Source organism: Hypanus sabinus, chromosome 9, assembly GCF_030144855.1.
Source record: "Hypanus sabinus isolate sHypSab1 chromosome 9, sHypSab1.hap1, whole genome shotgun sequence".
Lineage (NCBI taxonomy): Eukaryota > Metazoa > Chordata > Chondrichthyes > Myliobatiformes > Dasyatidae > Hypanus > Hypanus sabinus.
Genome location: NC_082714.1, coordinates 128,739,582 through 128,758,568, shown reverse-complemented (window position 1 = coordinate 128,758,568; position 18,987 = coordinate 128,739,582). Strand labels below are relative to the sequence as shown.

The 18,987-nt window shown below is 41.3% G+C and overlaps 1 protein-coding gene across 5 annotated transcripts in view; it reads right to left on the bottom strand.

The window, feature by feature from the left end:
• Positions 1-18,987, bottom strand: part of rtel1 (regulator of telomere elongation helicase 1) — a 194,472-nt gene that overhangs the window by 302 nt on the left and 175,183 nt on the right. For 2 of the 5 annotated variants that reach the window (XM_059980540.1, XM_059980544.1), the window contains one exon: positions 13,762-15,356. In XM_059980540.1, coding sequence (XP_059836523.1) covers positions 15,254-15,356 — 103 coding nt within the window. In that variant the 3' untranslated portion in view covers positions 13,762-15,253. Of the gene's footprint in view, positions 1-13,586; positions 13,742-13,761; positions 15,357-18,987 lie in introns of those variants that run through there. The other 3 variants (XR_009514082.1, XM_059980542.1, XM_059980543.1) reach the window with 3 other exon arrangements.

Here is an 18,987-nt window from a genome sequence, read left to right as displayed (position 1 = left end):
AACTGAAGACTTGAGTGGAGCTAATATTATGCAGGAATATACAATGCAGAACAATTAAAACAATTCTCATGTCAAGCAAAATAAATAATTTCAGCAATTCAGCTATATTCATGTATTTCATTGTAGTTCTACTTATTGAATGGAGTTGATGGTGAGGATGAACGAAGAGTGAAAGTATATTTCTCTCCTTTGTTTCTTCTGATGGTTCTCCTGAGCTCAGATATTTGTTAACCTGTGCTTTATGATCTGAATGATTCTAAAGCTGTGGTTGTTATATGTGTGCCTTTGTGTTGGAAGGCTGGGGTTCAGGTCCTATTCCAGAAAAACTCATACATGCTGCAATAGTAAAGAAGGAGTGCACTGCAAGAAATGCCTTGAAGGAGAGATAAGGAATTACTCAGAATTCAGGTCGATGGATTTTGTCTACACTTCTCACTGCTTCAATAAAGCAGCCAACATAATCATAGACCCTACCAATTCTGTACCTTCTTTCTTCAATTGTATCCCTTCTTCCACTGCGCAGAAGATACAAAAGCATGTAACACTAAGCTTAAGGACAGCTTCTACCTGCTGTTATAAGACTGTTGAATGGCTCTCTGGAATGTTAAGGTTAATTCTTGACCTCAACATCTACCTCATTATGATCTTGCACTTTATCATTTACCGACACTGAAGAGAAAATTCCAAAATGTGAGATGCATAGGGACTTGGGGGTCTTTGTGTAGGGTTCCCCAATGGTTAATTCACAGGTTGAATCTGTGGTGTGGAATGTTGGCAATGTTGGCATTCACTTTGAGAGGACTAGAATATAAAACCAAGGATGTAATGTTGAGCCTTTATAAGGCACAGGTGAGGCCTCACTGGGAGTATTGTGAGCAGTTTTGGGCCCCTTATCTAAAGATGGATAAACTAACATTGTAGAGAGTTCAAAGGAGGTTCAGAATAATGATTCCGAGATTGAACTGCTTATCATATGGGGAGTGTTTGATGGCTCTGGGCCTGTACTCACTGGAATTCAGAAGAATGAGGGGGAAGATCTCACTGAAACCTAACAAATATTGAAGGGTCCAGATAGTGTGGTTGTGGAGATGATGTTTCCTATGCTGGGGGAATCTATGACCAGAGGACACAACCTCAGAACAGAGGGATGTCCATTTGGAACTGAGATGGGGAGGAATCTCTTTAGCCAGAGAGTGGTAAATCTGTGTAATTTATTGCCACAAGTAACTGTGGGCGACAAGTCGTGGGTATATTTAAGGCAGAGGTGATTATTCAAGGCACGATGGAATGCAGGGAGAAGGCAGGAGATTGGGGCTAAGAGAGAAATGGATCAGCCATGATGAAATGGTGGAGCAGACTTGTTGGGCCAAATGGCCTAATTCTGCTCCTATATCTTAGGGTCTTAAGATAATTTCGATCAGAAAAGGTCTGTTACTGGATGTGTTATGAGTGCTGAACAGACCTGATGGAAATGGGGTCCAGAGTTAACCCCCCCCCCCCCAAACTATGCTGCTAATGAGGGAGATGAAGAACAGAGGTAGAGACATCTGCTACAGATAAGAGAGAGAGACAGCTGATTTATGTATTTTGGCTCTTCACTGATTATTTACCTTTCGCTGGAAGGACGTTTCTTTGCTCATTAACATTCTTGAGGAGACAGCAGGAGTGGTCTAGTTTGATGGACGTAGACATGTGGAGTTGATGGATAGTTGATACCCCGTCCATGTGGATAAAAGACAGGTCTGGGGAGACACCCTCAGGCACACCAGTGGGCACTGACCAAGTGTTGTGCGCCCATAGGAAGGTGGGGGCTTCGAGGACCAAATCAGGAGATCAGTCAACAAAGCTCACAGTGTGATGGCAGGGTCGGTGGGGACTTGTGTGTGTGTCCACTCATGTCAGAGTGACGAGTCCACCACAGAAGAACGGTATAGCTGAAGACCAGAGGGGTCATGACCACAACAATACAACGGATTAAGAAAACAAAGGAAGGTTTGGCTGCTGTAGCTGTTACCTCTCGCTCGCTCGCTCTCTCTCTCTCTCTCTCCAACGATTTCAACACAACAACCATAACTACTTCAGCATTTATGAACTGAACTTTATACTTTTCTATGACAATTCATTTACCCCTAGACATCGATAGAGCTTGTTTATTATTGATTATTATTATTCCTACACTTTTAGGTTTATTACTGCTAGCTTGTTTTATATGTATATTTGCATTTTTGATATTGTATTGTGTAGTTTAATAATAAACACCTTTAGTTTGGTACCACCAGACTCCAACGGATACTCTTATCTTTGCTGGTCTGACACCCAGTTACGGGGTACGTAATAGTGAAAATCCCAGGAGATCAGCAGCTTTTGAGATACTCAAATCACTCTGTCTGGCATCGACAATCATTCCATGGTCAAAGTCACTTAGATCATATTTCAAAGTTCAAAGTAAATTTATATATGTCACCATATAACAACCCTGAGATTTATTTTATTGTAGGCATACTCAATAAATCTATAGAATAATAACCATAATAGCATCAATGAGAGACCATCCAACTTGGGCATTCAACCAGAGGGCTTTAGACAATGAACTGTGCCAGTACAAAAATAAAGAAATAATTCTTACCCTTTCTGATGTTTGGTCTGAGAAACAACTGAACCTCTTGGTCATGTCTGCATGGTTTTAAGCAAAGAGTTGCTGCCACATGATTAGCTGATTAGATATTTGGATTAATGAACACATTTATAGGTGTAGCTAATAAAGTAGCCAATGAGTGCAAATACCTTGTTTGTACTCTTCCAGCTCATTGTTTTCCTCATCTAATTCAAGTCTTTAAATATCAAAAAAAGAAAATGCTAAACGTTCAGGTGCACAGGCCATGTTTATGGAAGGAGAAACAGCTAACGTTTCTGGTTGAATGATTTTCTTCCAAATATTCATCACTTCTCTCTCCACAGTTTCTATTTGATCTGTTGAGTACTCCCAGTATTTTCTTCCTTTATTATTTTAGATTTTCATCATTTTCAGTGTTTTTGATTTTCAATGATCCATGGACCTCTTGCTAATAAGCTTTTCTTGCTTTAGGTGCCTGAATTTGTCTAAAATCCTAAAATCTAATGGAAGACATGTAACACTCCTAAAGGCAAACTATTTAGTTTTAGCTTTTTCTTTTCACTAACTATCATGACTATGCCTTTGCATGATGAATAAAAGCTGCTAATATTCAGCAGTGAAATGCATGTTAAAGTTTTTATTTTTATTTAAGGGCAACTCATTCAATCGAGGGCTTGATAACAAATACAGTTTCCTACAGCTCTTTAAATACTACTTTAAATACATTAGTATTCTTTAAATATAGAAGGTCAAGAATAGTCTGGATAATAAAGATGAATTTAAATCTAAATCAGCTATCAATTTCTTTACAGATATAAAATAATGGTATTGAAAACCTTACCTTTTTGTAAAGTAACTTTTCTATGTGGAACCAATATCCTCCATTTCTTGGGACAATTTTTGTCTTTTGATGAATGATCATTGTCATCACATATGGCTGGACTTAAGGTATTTTTAATTCAACAGACTCGTCACCTTCAAATTATTGGCCCTCAAAATGGTATCAGCCTTGATGGCCCAGCTGTTCCATTACCAGATGTCACCCTAGATATATTCAAACTGTGATGTAAGGCAACTACATAAGTCTTCAGTACAACACTGATTTGGTGATCCAGCTTGTGGACATCAGGTCCTCTCATGACCCCTGTGCTGAACAGTGTGTGTCAGAGAACAGGGCAATGAAGTAATCCAGGAGGTGTCCATGCCCCACCCCAGATGTCTCCAATCTTAGTGCTGTTTATTCTCATACCATTCCACTTGATGGTTCCATTCCATATTTTGCCATCATATCCAACACCCACATTGAAGTTGTTCTTGAGAATTACTTCATCATGCCTGGGATGGAGGCATTATCAAAATCATTATCTTTCAATGTTGCTGTCATGGAATGCCCTGGTGATAATGGCATGTTAATCTGGTACAGGGTCATTAGCCTTCCAGTAACATTTACGGCAGCATGCCAGTGTAACAATATCCTTTCTACAAAGAAGTGGATCTTCCACCGCTGATCCTTCAGCAAGCTGAGAGCTACACTGTGGTGTCTGTTGAGCTCCGAACATGTTTAAGTACTTCATGCATTCCCTTTAACCTGCCCACTTTTATCATTCATCTATATACTAGCAACAAAATCAAATATCAAATTACTTCCCTACCCACACACTCTTGGAATGCAGGTAATTCTGAGCAGCCAGAGGAAGCCAACATAGTCAAAGACACAATGTGAAAATTCCACACACACAGCACCAGAGGTCAGGATTGAAACCAGGTCATTGGAGATCTAAACACGAGGAAATCTGCAGATGCTGGAAATTCAAACAACACACACAAAATGCTGATGGAACACAGCAGGCCAGGCAGTATCTATAAGGAGAAGCACTGTCGACGTTTCCGGCTGTCCTGACGAAGGGTCTCGGCCCGAAACGTCGCCAGTGCTTCTCCTTATAGATGCTGACTGGCCTGCTGTGTTACACCAGAATTTTGTGTGTGTTCATTGGAGATGTGATTACATTAAGGTTGTTCCTTGTGAGATCCTGGACAACAATGGCTACTCATTATTCTGGGTGGTCACTCTTTGAGCTATCCATGTGTGTTCCCATGTTCCAGATTCCCAAGTTTATCTTTTCCATGTCTTGGCCCTAGTAACAGAGATTCCATTAAGTTCAACTTCCCATTCAGTAGAGATGGTAAAGCCTATATTTACCACTGAGGATGAGCAATGTGTTTACCTTGAACAGGGCTGATCTGCCATTGATCCAGCTGCTGCAGTATACTCCTGTCCTGAGATGGGTGCCTGGGCGCCCCCATCACATGGCTGCTGTCAGTAGGCAGATTTTGACTGGGGGGCTTTGTGTATCCCAATCATGCCCCTATTGTTAATCCTCCACTACCACGGAGTTTTTGAACTTGATGTAAACCTGGATGTATTTTACTTAGCAAAATTTCACCATCCTAGGAATCAGTTTTATGCTCACCCATGCCAGATTTATCATTTCTCGGATAAAGAGACCAAAGCCGTACAGAATATGGATTTTTTACAATGATTCAAATATTGAGTATTGAACATGAGATCGGTTTTAATCTGTTTGAACAACTTCTGAGCCATTCATATTAAAGTGCTGAATTGCAGAGAATGCCTACTCATTCTTTTTCTCATGTAATTGATCTGTAAATGCAAAACATTTTCAGGTAAATCTTGTGCTATTTTGACTCATACTCTTGAAATTAAATTAAATTGCATTCTGATATTGTCATCCGTTATTCAGTCTGTCAAAAAATATTTTACCATCTGAGTCATCGGTTTGCTTTATCATATGGGGGAGTGCCTCAATACTAGAGAACTTGTGGAATCCTGTAATGATTAATAATCACAACAAGCTGAACTGATGTGACACTTGTCGCAGTTCATCGATAAACATGTTGAAAGGTCTGAGACAGCACAGGTGTATGTGAAAGAATGTGAAAGGTGTATTTGAAGCCTCCCAGCTTCAGTAATCTGGGTTCAATTCTGACCTGGGGTGCTGCGTGTACAGAGCTTGCACTTTGTCCCCATGACCGTGTGCATTTAGGTGCTAAATTCCTCTGCTTCCTGGTTTGGCAGGGTAACTGGATATTGGATGTTGTGGTTAGGGTATAGACGAGTGATTGAACCTGAGTGGAGATAAAGGATGTGTGTGAAGAATAACACAGGTTTAGTGCAAGTGGGTCCCTGCTGTTCCTATGCTCTATGGCTGCATTTTTGAAGACAAGTGCAGGGCCTCCAAAAGTCAGAAATGGTAGGATTCACAATATGAAAATGGCAGATCTTTTCAAGTTACTTTCAGAGAGGTTGTGAGGAGGACGCAAGTGACTGCAGGTGACCTACCACAGAAATTGTTTTGTCAGAGGAGCACGTCAGACAGACCACTGGGCCTCAGTTCAGTGATGAATAAAATAGACTGAAACATGAACAATTTCACGTGGTGGATGCAGTGTTGATTTGATGACTTAAGAGAAATTTGGATAGGAACATGGATGGGAGGGGTATGGAGGGCTATGGTCATGTGCAGTCAATGGGATAGGCAGATTAATAGTCCAGCACAGGCTCGATTGGCTGAAGGGCTTGTTTCTGTGCTATAGTGTTCTATGTCTCCATGACTGTAAGCATGTTTCACATCCACGGCATCCTGAACAGAATCAGAGTCACAGAGTTGTATACAGCACAGAAACAGGCCCTTCAGCCCAACTTGTTCGTGTTAATCAAGATGCCCCATCCAACATTTGACACATCATCTTCAAAGCCTTTTTGATCCACATACTTGTCTATCTGCATTTTTAAAGTTGTTATTGTACCTGCCTCAAATGCTTCCTTGGCAACTGATTCCACATAAATACCATTCTTTGTATAAAACAAAGTTTCCCCTCAAGTTCCTATTTAATCATTCTCCTGTCATCTAGTTCTAAGTTTGGCAAAAACTACTGTGCGCATTCACCCTATCTCTGAACTTCATCATTTTATACACCTCTATACGATCACCTCTCAGCCTCCTGTGCACTAAGGAATAAAGTACAAATCTGTTGAATGTCTTCCAATGACTTAGTCCCTCAGTGTTCTTGAATATCTCTTTTTTTGTACTTTTTCCATTTTATTACTACCTTTCCTATACTAGGGTGACCAAAGCTAAACACAATATTCCAGATCTAGCCTCAATGGTTTTATTTATGAAGGTCAGCATGCCAAAAGCTTTCTTCACCACCAGTCTATTTGTGACTTTATTTTCAGTGAACCATGTATTTGTGCCCCAAGTTCCCTTTATTCTACAACAATCTCCAGAGCCCTGACGTTCACTGTGAAAACTCTACCTGTACTGAACATTCCAAATTGTAACATTTCACACTTAGTTTAATTAAACTCCATTTGCCATTTCTGGGCCCAATAGCTCAGCCAATTTTTGATCACATTCTTCATTATGCATTATAACACCTATCTTAGTGTCATTTGTAAACCCACTAACCATGCCTTGTACATTGCGTCCAAATAATTGATATGGATGACAAACAATAGGTGTTGCACCAGTTTCTGAGGAACATCAATAGACATGGGCCTCGAGTCTGAACAGCAATCTTCTTTCGTCATGCTCTACTTTCTACTATTAAGTCAGTTGTATACCTAATTAACAAGCCCTCCTTGGATTCCACATGATATAAACTTTTAGAGCAATTGAGCATATGGGACCTTATTAATTTATTTACTGAATTGCCACCATCCTATCATCAATTTTCTTGGCTACTTCATCGGAAGTCTCCATCAAGTTTCTAAGACATATTCTTCCACAAGAAGCAGTAGTTATTATGGATATTGGGGAAGGATCACGGCCCAAAATGTCAACTGTTTGCTCTTTTCCATAGATGCTCCCTGACCCGCTGAGTTGCTGCAGCATTGTGTGTGCGTGTTGCATTCATTAAGGACCTTGCTCATCTCCTCCAGCCGCACAGAAAGATGTTTCCTTTGGTTGTTGAGGGTCCCTGTTTTTCTCAAGTTAATCTTTTCCCCTTAATATACTTATAAATTTTATTTGTATTTTCTTTAATTTTGTTTCTGCCGAAGTTATCTTAAGCCTAATTTTAGCATTCCCGATTTCCATATTAAGTACACCTCTGTATCCCTTATATTCCTCCAGAAGTTAGCTTGACCTTCCTGCCTGTACATGATCCATGCCTCCTTTTTTTTTCTGGCCAGGGATCAGTATCCTTGGTCATTGAAGGCTGCCTAATCCTACCAGTCTTCTCTTCACATCAACAGGAACAGGCAGGCTTTGAGCTCTCACTATCTCACTTTTAAACCCTTCCATTTGTCTACGGTTCCTTTGCCAACAAGCAAGCTACACCAATCAATCTTTGTGAGCTCCTGTTCCACACTGTCAGACTTCACCTTGCTCCAATTTAGAACCTGAACAATAGATTATTTATTCCCATAACTATTTAAAAACATATAGAACTTAGAAATCTACAGCACATTACATGGTTGTTCTGACCATGTAAACTACTCCAGAAACTACCTAGAATTACCCTACCGCATAGCCCTCTGTTTTTCTAAGCTCAATGTACCTATTATCTAAGAGTCTTTTAAAAGACCCTATTGTATCCGCCTCCACCACCTTCGTTGGCAGTGCATTTCACGTAGCCACCACTCTGTGTGAAAAACTTAAACCCCTTACATTCCCTCAGTACCTACTTTCAAGCACCTTAAAACTATGTCCCCTTGTGTTAGCCATTTCAACCCTGGGAAAAAGCCTTTGGCTATCCACATAATCAATGCCTCTTATCATCTTACACACCTCTATCAGGTCACTAATAGAACTATGGTTACTGGTCCAAAAGTGTTCCCCCATTGTTATCGCAGTCACTTGCCGCACCTTATTGACAAGAATAGACTGAGCTTTGGCCTCTCCCTAGAAAGGCTTTCTATGTAACAAATGACGTGCACATAACAAATTCCATCCCACTTAGGTCATTAATTGTATGGCAGTCCCAGTTTATATTACGAAGGTTATAAATCGCCTCAGACAATTCTATTGTTCTTGCAGCTCTGTACTTCTTCCTGCATACTGTATTTGTTCAATTTCCAATTGACTATTTGTGGCCTTATAGTATATGAGTGATTGTACTATCTTATTTCATGGCACATAAAGCTACACTGGATGATCATCAGTGATTTCATTTCTGAATACAGCTGTGAAATTCTCCTAAAATATTCCCTCTATTTTTCTTTCCCCAGCTGCATGGGTAAAATCATTGCTCTGAGCAGGAGATTTTTACGTGGCCTGAAAACACAGTGCACTGTAACTTTTTCTTTGTAATGTGCATAATATGAGTGTTTAGAATGAAAATTGAAAAATTACTTTCTTTTGATTTTACTAATTAACAGTACAACATAAGAAATCTTTCACGTTTTGTAAACTTTATTTGGGTTGGTGCATGGCCTAGTGGCATCGGTCTAGTGATCTGAAGGTCACTGGTTCGAGCCTCAGCTGAGGCTGTTATGGTCCGGTCCGGAGCCCGCATTCCAGGTCTTGATCCGGTCTGCGGACTCTGGACTCCGGGTCTTGTAGCCGTCCCTCCTTTCACCCTTGACCCCAAATAGGATCATCTTGGCTTAAGGAGGTGTAGTTGGGTAAGCAGGCTGGACTGCTGTTGCCCAGTGGTGGTGGGGGGGGGAACTCTGACCCTTTCCTACCCCTTGCTTCTGATGGATGGTGCCCTGCATCCTGCCCAGGTGTCCTGTGACCTGCCCAGGCCCCCGTGTTCCTGCCTGGGAGGCTGGGCCCTGCCCAGAAGTAATGTGGCCTGCCCAGGGGGCTATCCTCCCAGCATTCCTTGTCCCATAGACCCATCCTTTAGCCTAGCCAGGGTCCTGCCTTTGCCATGAACTCTCTGAACTCCAGAATCACCTTTGCATGCCACAGTCTCCCCATCTTGTTCTATCCTTTAGTTGTTCCTGTCCTGCCCCTAGTACTTCAGTGCCTGTGTCCTGCATTTGGGTCCAGTTTCCATGCCCCCATGTGACAGAGGCAGTGTGTTGTGTCCTTGAGGCACTTAACTACACATTGCTCTGTGATGACACTGGTGCCAAGCTGTTTGGGTCCTAGTGCCCTTCCCTTGGATAACATTGGTGGCGTGGAGAGGGGAAGGCTTGCAGCTTAGGCAACTGCCAGTCTCCCATGCAACCCTGCCCAGGCCTGCGCCCGGGAAACCTTCCAAGGTGCAAATACATGGTCTCATGAGACTAATGGATGTCTATAAAACTTTATTTGCTTCTGCCTTTATTACAAGTACATTGTTTATAAACATTATCCAAATTAATTTTGCATCCAGACAAAAGATATGTCTTAATCCTTGAGATCATTCAAATGTTTGAGAGAGAAAAGAAAAAAAAAGAATAAATAAATAAACAAATAAATAAATTGGGGAGGGGGCATTAGTGGAAGTTAGAGAAATCAATGTTCATGCCATCAGGTTGGAGGCTACCCAGGTGGCATGAACATTGATTTCTCTAACTTCTGTTAGTGCCACCTTCCCCTTCTTACTCCATCCCTCATTTATTTGTTTGTTATTTTTTCCCCCCTATTTTTCTTTTTTCTCTCTCTCTGTCCCACTCACAATCACTCCTTCCCTGCTCTTCATCTCCCTCTGGTGCTCCCCTCCACCTTTCTTTCTCCCTAGGCCTCCTGTCCCATGATCCTTTCCCTTCTCCAGCTCTGTATCACTTTGCCAATCAACCTTCCAGTTCTTAGCTTCATCCCACCCCCTCCTATCATTTCGGATCTCCACCTCCCTCTCCCACTTTCAAATCTCTTACTATCTCTTCTTTCAGTTAGTCCTGACGAAGGGTCTGAGCCCGAAACGTAGACTGTACTTCTTCCTATGGATGCTGCCTGACCTGCTGCGTTCCAGCAGCATTTTGTGTGTTGGTTGAATACATTTCATTTGAATTTTTTAAATAGTGCAAGAAATTTGTACTTTAAAACTTCATTAATTTTAAAGCAAATATTTACACTAACTGAAATGGGATCACACAGGGTACATATGGTATGATAATGGGCCTCCGTCAGTCAAGGTCGACCACGATGTGGCACCCTTGCCGTTTTGGTACATAAGTCCACAGTACAATATGGAGAGCAAGCCGTTGCCCATGTAGCGAGTTCTCCCTCTCCATGCATCTGATGAACTCAAAGGAATGTCAGAGACCGATAAGAGTCTGGCACCCGCAGCGTCACAGGACTTGTCAGTCAACATTAATCTCAGTGTAAGACTACCTTAGGGACTCCAGCTCCAATTTTTTCCTGTGGGGTTTACATCTGAAGCCTTCCCCATGAGAGCAAGGCAGTGGAGATTTGAGATCAGAGTTCTCCTTCTCCTAGATGAGGGGCCGACCAGAACTGATGAGCCCCATCTGCCTGAAATGACTGTTTTAAGGAGCCAGTAACCCACCATTGCCCCTTCTCCTGTCAGTAGAAGTGGTTCTGCTGGGCTTAGTGGCTAAGCCAGACATGAAGGCCAGGAGCTGGATTTGGTTATCAGAGGTTATTTGAAGCACATGCCATTGGAAGCATTTAATACATATTGGGAACTTGTCCCCATTATCAGCCCTGGCTATAACAACCTTAAGGAATCACACAGGGGTCACACCTGCATAAACTCTGCACCTTAGAACTTCACCATGGAGTTGGAAGCTCAGACACAGTGATGCATAAAGGGTGGGGAAGTTATGTGGATACATTGTTTCAAGAAGCAGACACATTCCCTTTGGATTAATTTTAGAGTTAAGTCAGCTAAGACAAACAGGAAACTGTGGTTATGAGTAAGGCTGGAATGCAAATCCAGAACATAGGACTGGAGAAACCTCAATGCTTGGGGTTTATCCAACAGCACAGAACTCTTACAGCTTCTGAGGATGAGAGCAGAAACCGTTGGGACGGCACGTAAACTGTACACAACTTGAGGCTATTCAAGTAGGGGAATGAAAAGGATTGTCGTAATGATAACTATAGTTAGGGGGACAGATACACCATCTTCAACAATGAACACAGCACAGCGCAACACAGGGCCCTCAGCTTTCAATGCTGTGCTCTCCTTTTTAATCTAATCCAAATTCAGTCTAACCCTCTTTCCCACATGTGTCAATCTAAGAGTATCTTAAAAGTCCCTAATGTATCTTCCTTTACCACTATCCAGAGAGCACATTCCATGCATCCACCACTCTCTGTTTTATTTTAAAAAAACCTACCTCTGATATTTCTCCCTCTAATCAACTTAAAATTATTTCTTCTTGTACTAGCCGTGACCACAATGGGTAAAAGTCCCTGCCTGTCCACTCTATCCATGTCTCTTACCAGCTTATACAATTCTGTCAAGTCTCCTCTCATTTTCCTTCGCCCTCAAGGAAAGATTGAGCCTCATGAGGAAAACCTCAAACTTTCCTCACAAAAGCTGCATTTTTTCTTTGCGTTTTCTGGAGAGAGTCTCGTGGATACAAATACACAATTAGTTTATAAATTGGTAGCATAAAACAGAAGAAAAATAATGCAGAATAAAGTTACAGTTCAAGCAGACAAATAAAATGCAAGGACTGTGACAAAGTTGATGGGGAGATCAAGAGTTCATCTTTACGGATAGAAATTTATCTTCCTGTTCCATATAGCCCTATCACCCTCTGGTGAATCTACAGAATTGTTAACACTTAATTAATTACTTTGAACCTAACAGTACTACTTCAACCATTTCAACAGAATCATAGCTGATTTTTTACCTCAGCACCACCTACCTCACCAGCACCCTTATCCCTCTCTTTCCTTTAGAGCTAGACATCTCCCCCTTTGGTACAATCAGAGAGTCCCAAAAATTCACGATTAACATAGAACAGTACAAGCCTTTTGGCCACAAAGTCACGCCAAATTTTTAACCTACTCCTAGAATCAATCTAAGCCTTCCCTCCCACATAAACCTCCATTTTTCTTTCATCCAGGTACCTATCTAAAAGTACCTTAAATTTCTTCAAAGTACCTGCTTCTACCACCACAACATCAGTGTGTTCCAAGCAATCTGTGTCAAAACAAAAATACCTCTGACATCTTCCTTATGCTTTTCTCCAATCACCTTAAAATTATGCCCACTTGTATTAGCCATTTTTGCCCTTGAAACAAAAAGGCACTGGCCTCAGATGGAAGTCAATAACTGGAGGTTGTTAAACTCAGGAACCACTGAGGAATGGGTGAAGTGGAAGGAAAGGAGGAGGGAAAGGGTAGGTTGGTTGGTGTGCTGGCATCAGTGGGACAGTGTATGGTGGGAGGAGACACAGTGATAACTCCATCTACTGGTTACAGCATAAGTAGTCCGAGCACTCTGCTGGGCTAAATGGGGGAACTCCATTCAAACTGTTGACTTTAAATGTGGGAATTAAATTCTTACTGCAAAATAGTGACAGTGTCGCACCATGACGGGAAATGCAGATGTAGTGAGAATCGATAAAAATAGAGTAGTGGCATAAAATGTTTGTCAAGTGTCTGGACAGAGATCTTGCTGACAGACCAGCTGTGCTGTTGCCTGGGCAAGAAGTCATAAAATAATACAGCATGGAAGTAGGTACTTCAGACCAACTCATCCATGCTAACCATGGCACCCACTGAGCTAGTTCCATTTGCCCATTTGATCCTTAACCCTCTAGCTTTTCCTATCTGTTTACTTAGTGTTTACTCACAAACAAAAAAAGACTAGTTTATTTCATTTAAGGAACTTTACTTAGTCCTTTCAAGTTCAGTACGAAGACTGCCATCTTACCCACAATCCCTCACACACACATGCCATAACAGAGAAAGTGATCACATCTAGATGACCGGAACTCAACAAGCTGTCATCCTTCATGTATATTAAACAAATTTTTAAACATTTAAAAAAAAACAATTCAAATGTCTATTGGGATAAGGGAATTAATTCTAACCTTTAATGTTGATACATTTCTTAAGCCTTCGCTAAGTGCCTTTAGCAGCACAAGAGCTGGTGCTCCCTTCTTTGTGAGACAGTCAGCTAGTTGTTCCTTTGCAGTTCACCATAGCACGTGATGAATTTTCTGTAACTCGGCAGACCAGACTGCATCTATGGAAAAGAGTACAGTCGACAATTTGGGCCGAAACCTTTCAGCAGAAGTTAAAAGGTGTGGGGAAGGGAGGGAGAAACACAATGCATTGTGCATGGATTAGTTCCTTGACACTGCTTATCTCTAGATGAAGCCTCTTCTCTGTAAATGACCTGGTGGATTTGATGGCAACAACCAAAGAGTAGTTGTCTGCGAAGCCATTTATTTCTTCTTTGGGTCACCATGGACAATCTCAGAATCGCAGAACACTGCAGCAGCAGCTGCGTAAAAAGGGCCCAGAGGATCATCAGTGACTCCAACCACAAACTCTTTCAGCTGCTACTGTCTGGCAAATGGCACCACAGCATTAAGGGCTGGACAAACAGGCTCTGGGACAGCCTCTTTCAGATTGGTCTATACACATTGATCTGATTGTATATCTGACTGTACATTCATATATACAAAACAATTATGTATGCAATCTTACTGTTTGGGCAATATCCTCTCACATTTCCCTTCCTTATCGCTTGTACATTATAACAGAAATGCAACATAAGGATTTTTATTTCCTCATGTTGTGAGATGGATACAAGAAATACAATTCTAATTGTAATTCTAATTCCTTAATTTCCCATGCTCTTACGGATGAAGGCCTAGCCTACACAACTTCTTCGAATTTGAATTTACTTGGAACAATGCCACAGTCAAGTGGACAACGATACTTTAAAAGAAACAGTGGTAAACCACTGGGAAGGGCTCTAGAGATTAGAAGTTGCAAAAGATAAAGAGAAGGAACAATGATAAATTTCAAGAATATAAAGTTAGTAGTACAGTCGGCCCTCCTTATCCGCGGGGGATTGGTTCCGAGACCCCCGCGGATACCAAAAATCGCAGATGCTCAAGTCCCTTATTTAACCTGTCTCAGTGTTGTGGTCTTTAGGACCCAGCGGAACCCAAGATTTTATTTAACATTTTCAGTGTGGTGGACGTTAGGACCTGGCGGTGGAGCTCTGAATCGGCAGTGTTTCTGTTCACGAAAATAATCATGATCACGATTGAAAGTAAGCTGGAAGTAATAAAGCAATCGGAAAGAGGTGAAACACCATCAGTCATTGGAAAAGCGTTAGGCTACAGTTGGTCAACGATCAGAACAATTTTAATGGAGCATGTGAAAGGCCCGGCACTGATGAAAGCTACAATTATTACTAAGCAACGCAGTGGTTTAACTATTGAAATACATACGTTTCTTAAGTGTTATATATGCATAGAAAGGTTAAATATGGACTATATACTAAGAAAAATATTTGACTAACTGATGCTTAATAATACCGGATGTACCTGTTCCAACTTCAAATCCGACTAAAAGACAGACTCAGGAATAGAACTAACTCGTTCATAACCCGGGGACTGCATGTACTTTTAAGTCATTTCTAGATTACTTATAATACCTTATACAAGGTAAATGCGATGTAAATAGTTGTTATTCTGTATTGTTTAGGGAATAATGACAAGAAAAAATAGTTTGTACATGCTCAAATAATGAGTGCTGGAGGGAGAACTTCCAGGTTTTCCCGATCTGCGGTTGGTTGAATTCGCGCGTGTGGAATCCACGGATAAGGAAGGCCGACTGTATACCTGAGTGGGAGAAAACATACTAAAAATATCTTTAATGAGTCAGCCTAGGTAATAAAGGTAAAAATGTAAACTTGAAGGCTCTTTACTTTGAATATATAAAACATTCATAACAAGAAAGGTGAATTAATGGCATAAATAGAAATAACTGACAGAAATATGTAAATTGATTAATGCTATTCTAGGGTAAGAGATGGCAGAGTGAAAGGTAGTTTAACACAGGCACTAAGAATGAAATAAAGGTAGCAGAGGTAAAGAATTTTCCCTTAGAATATCCAGTAAATTCAGTTTGCAATGTGCTAAATAAAAACAAGGGGCTGAAAACAATGGTTGTAAAGTGGACCATAAGATAAATCAGGGGACTACACCCTCAAGAACAAGAGGGCAACTTTCACCAATATATAGACTGACAAACTAAGCCCAGAGAATGAATTTGTGCAGTAGATCAGAAATCACAGCTCCAAAAGTCCTATTTATTGTAATTGAATTCTTTTGCTTTCAAATAGAGAATGTACACATTTAATATTTGCAATCAGTGATCCACATTCTTGCATTTTCAAGGAATTGAAACCAATTCCTCAATTGGTCAGCACTGCCTCAATCATCCCACAAAATTTGAACTTTTATGTCCAACTCCAGAGATTAGTGCAAAAATCTAGGTTAACAATCCAGTACTGTACTGAAGAATTGATATATTGGAGGGATTGCATTCTAGATAACAATTTAAAACAGGGTTTCTCAACCAGGGTTCTGTGAGATTGTGATCAAAAAAATATCTGGTTTGAATGTTGTGTAATGCGTGATGCTAACACTCGCACTGCTGGGCAGTGACCAAGCAGCCTCATTAGAGGTCTCTCAGCCCAGTGCACACTCGGACCATGTCCATTCTTAGCTTTTGATGCGAGGCAGAGAAGGCCATTGATAATTGGTGAGTGCTGTATTGCACAAAAGGGAGGACAGTGGGCTGATGAGGAGCGTGAAGTCATTTTACTGCTCTAGTGCAACAACGGATACAAAAAAGTCTGTCTTTTCAATGAAAGCTACTTATCAATGGGTTTTACATGGACAGGTGATCCAAGCTGTCCTGTTCCATTGTGCCTAATCTATGTTAAACAGCTTACAGATGTAGCAATAGTTCCAGCAAAATTGAAAAGACACTTAACTATAAATCACAGCCGTGTGACATGTAACAGTGATGAGTATTTTAAATGGCTATTGGAATTTCCAAACAGAGTGAAGTGTTTGTTAATAAAGTCACAGTCAGTAAAAGAATCTGGCAGCAAGTTAATTAGTAGCAAATTGATTGGATTACTGAGCAGACAGAAGCATTTGTGTGCAGGTCTGGCGAAGAGCTTCAGAATGCAGGGATTTTTCGATGGGAGTCAGACGCAACAGAAATATTCCCATGAAGATCTGGCAAAGAGCTTTAAAAAGCAGGAAGGTTTTCGATGGGAATTGTTGATTGGAGTACTGCACAGATGCAACAGAACCCTGCCTGTGCAGGTCCGGTGAAGAGCTTTAAAAACCTAGCCTTTATAAAAGAGAAGTATCACCTAGCAGAGCGGTCATTGTGGGAGAGGTCACTGTCAGAGTTGTCTAGCAAGGCTTTGGCTCTGCGAGAATAGGCAGAGTAAGAGAAGTAGGTAAGTTCATTCCATCTGGGTAGCCTCCAACCTGATTGCATGAAAATATTCCCATTCCGATATTCTGAATGTTCCAGAGATTAGAACATGTCCACATTATCCTGAAAAGGGAGGGTGAGCAGCCAGTAGTCGTAGTACACATTGGTACCAATGACATAGACAGAAAAAGGGAGGAGGGCCTGAAAAAACAATACAAGGAGTTAGGAAGGAAGCTGAGAAGAAGGATCTCAGGGGTAGTAATCTCGGGATTGCTGCCCATGCCATACAACAGTGAGGATAGGAATAGAATAAAGTGGCAGTCAAATGGGTCGCTGAAGAATTGGAGTGGGGGACAGGGATTCAGAATTCTGAATTGGGACCTCCTCTGGGACAAGTGTGACCTGTACAAAAAAAGATGGGGCATACAAATCTGAGGGGAAACAATATTCTTGTGGGCAGGTTTGCTAGAGCTGTTGGGTGTGGTTGAAAGTAAGATTTGTGCAGGTGTCACTGCATAGTAGAACAGTGCACCACCACTCTAGAGTCTGCTAAATCCTCCTGAAGGTCTTTGCAATCAAACAGGGGTTTTGATTTGCCTTTCTAGCAATCCTACAAGCAGTTCTCTCGGAAAGCTTTCTTGGTCTTCCAGACCTCAATTTGACCTCACCGTTCCTGTTAACTGCCATTTCTTAATTACATTACAAGCAGAAGAAATGACTACCTGAAAACGCTTTGGTATCTTCTTATAGCCTTCTCCTGCTTTGTGGGCATCATCTATTTTAATTTTCAGAGTGCCAGACAGCTGCTTAGAGGAGCCTACGGCTGCTGATTGTTGGGACAAGGTTTGAGGAGTTAGGGTATTTATAAAGCATTGAAATTTGCATCACCTGGCCTTTCCTGACGATGATTGTGAACAACCCATAGCCCTAACAATTAAGGTCTGAGTGAGACCTTGGTAAAAGTTATCTGAGAGCTCAAATCTCTTGGGGTGCCCAAACTTTTGCATGGCGCTCCTTTCCTTTTCTCACTCTAAAATTGTACAACGCAAAAATAACACTAATCTTGCTTAAAATGTTGAAAGGAATGTTTCATCTTTAACTTTATGACTTTTGGAGATCAGTTCATCCTCTACTCACTTAACTATTCACAGTAACAGAAATTTTGACCGGGGTGCCCAAACTTTTGCATACCAATGTATACAGACTGCATGCTAACAACTATATTTAATTACGAGTTTGAGTGGATTTGGCATAGTGTTTTATGAAAGATTCTGGCAAATATTACAGATGTATTATGGAGAACATTTTGATAGACAATAGACAATAGGTGCAGAAGTAGACCATTCGGCCCCTCGAGTCTGCACCGCCATTCTGAGATCATGGCTGATCATTCACTATCAATACCCAGTCCCTGCCTTGTCCCCATATCCCTTGATTCCCCTATCCATCAGATATCTATCCAGCTCCTTCTTGAAAGCATCCAGAGAATTGGCCTCCACCGTCTTCCGAGGCAGTGCATTCCACACCTCCACAACTCTCTGGGAGAAGAAGCTCTTCCTCAACTCTGTTTTAAATAACTGACCTCTTATTCTCAATCCATGCCCTCTGGTACTGGACTCTCCCAACATCTGGAACATATTTCCTGCCTCAATCCTATCAAATCCTTTAATTATCTTAAACGTTTCAATCAGATCCCCTCTCAATCTCCTCAATTCCAGCGTGTGCAAGCCCAATCTCTCCAATCTCTCTGCGTAAGACAGCCCTGCCATCCCAGGAATCAACCTAGTGAATCTACGCTGCACTTCCTCAATTGCCAGAATGTCCTTCCTTAAACCTGGAGACCAAAACTGTACACAATATTCCAGGTGTGGTCTCACCAGGGCCCTGTACAAATGCAAAAGAACATCCTTGCTCTTGTATTCAATTCCCCTTGTAACAAAGGCCAACATTCCATTTGCCCTCTTCACTGCCTGTTGCACTTGCTCATTCACCTTCATTGACTGGTGAACTAGG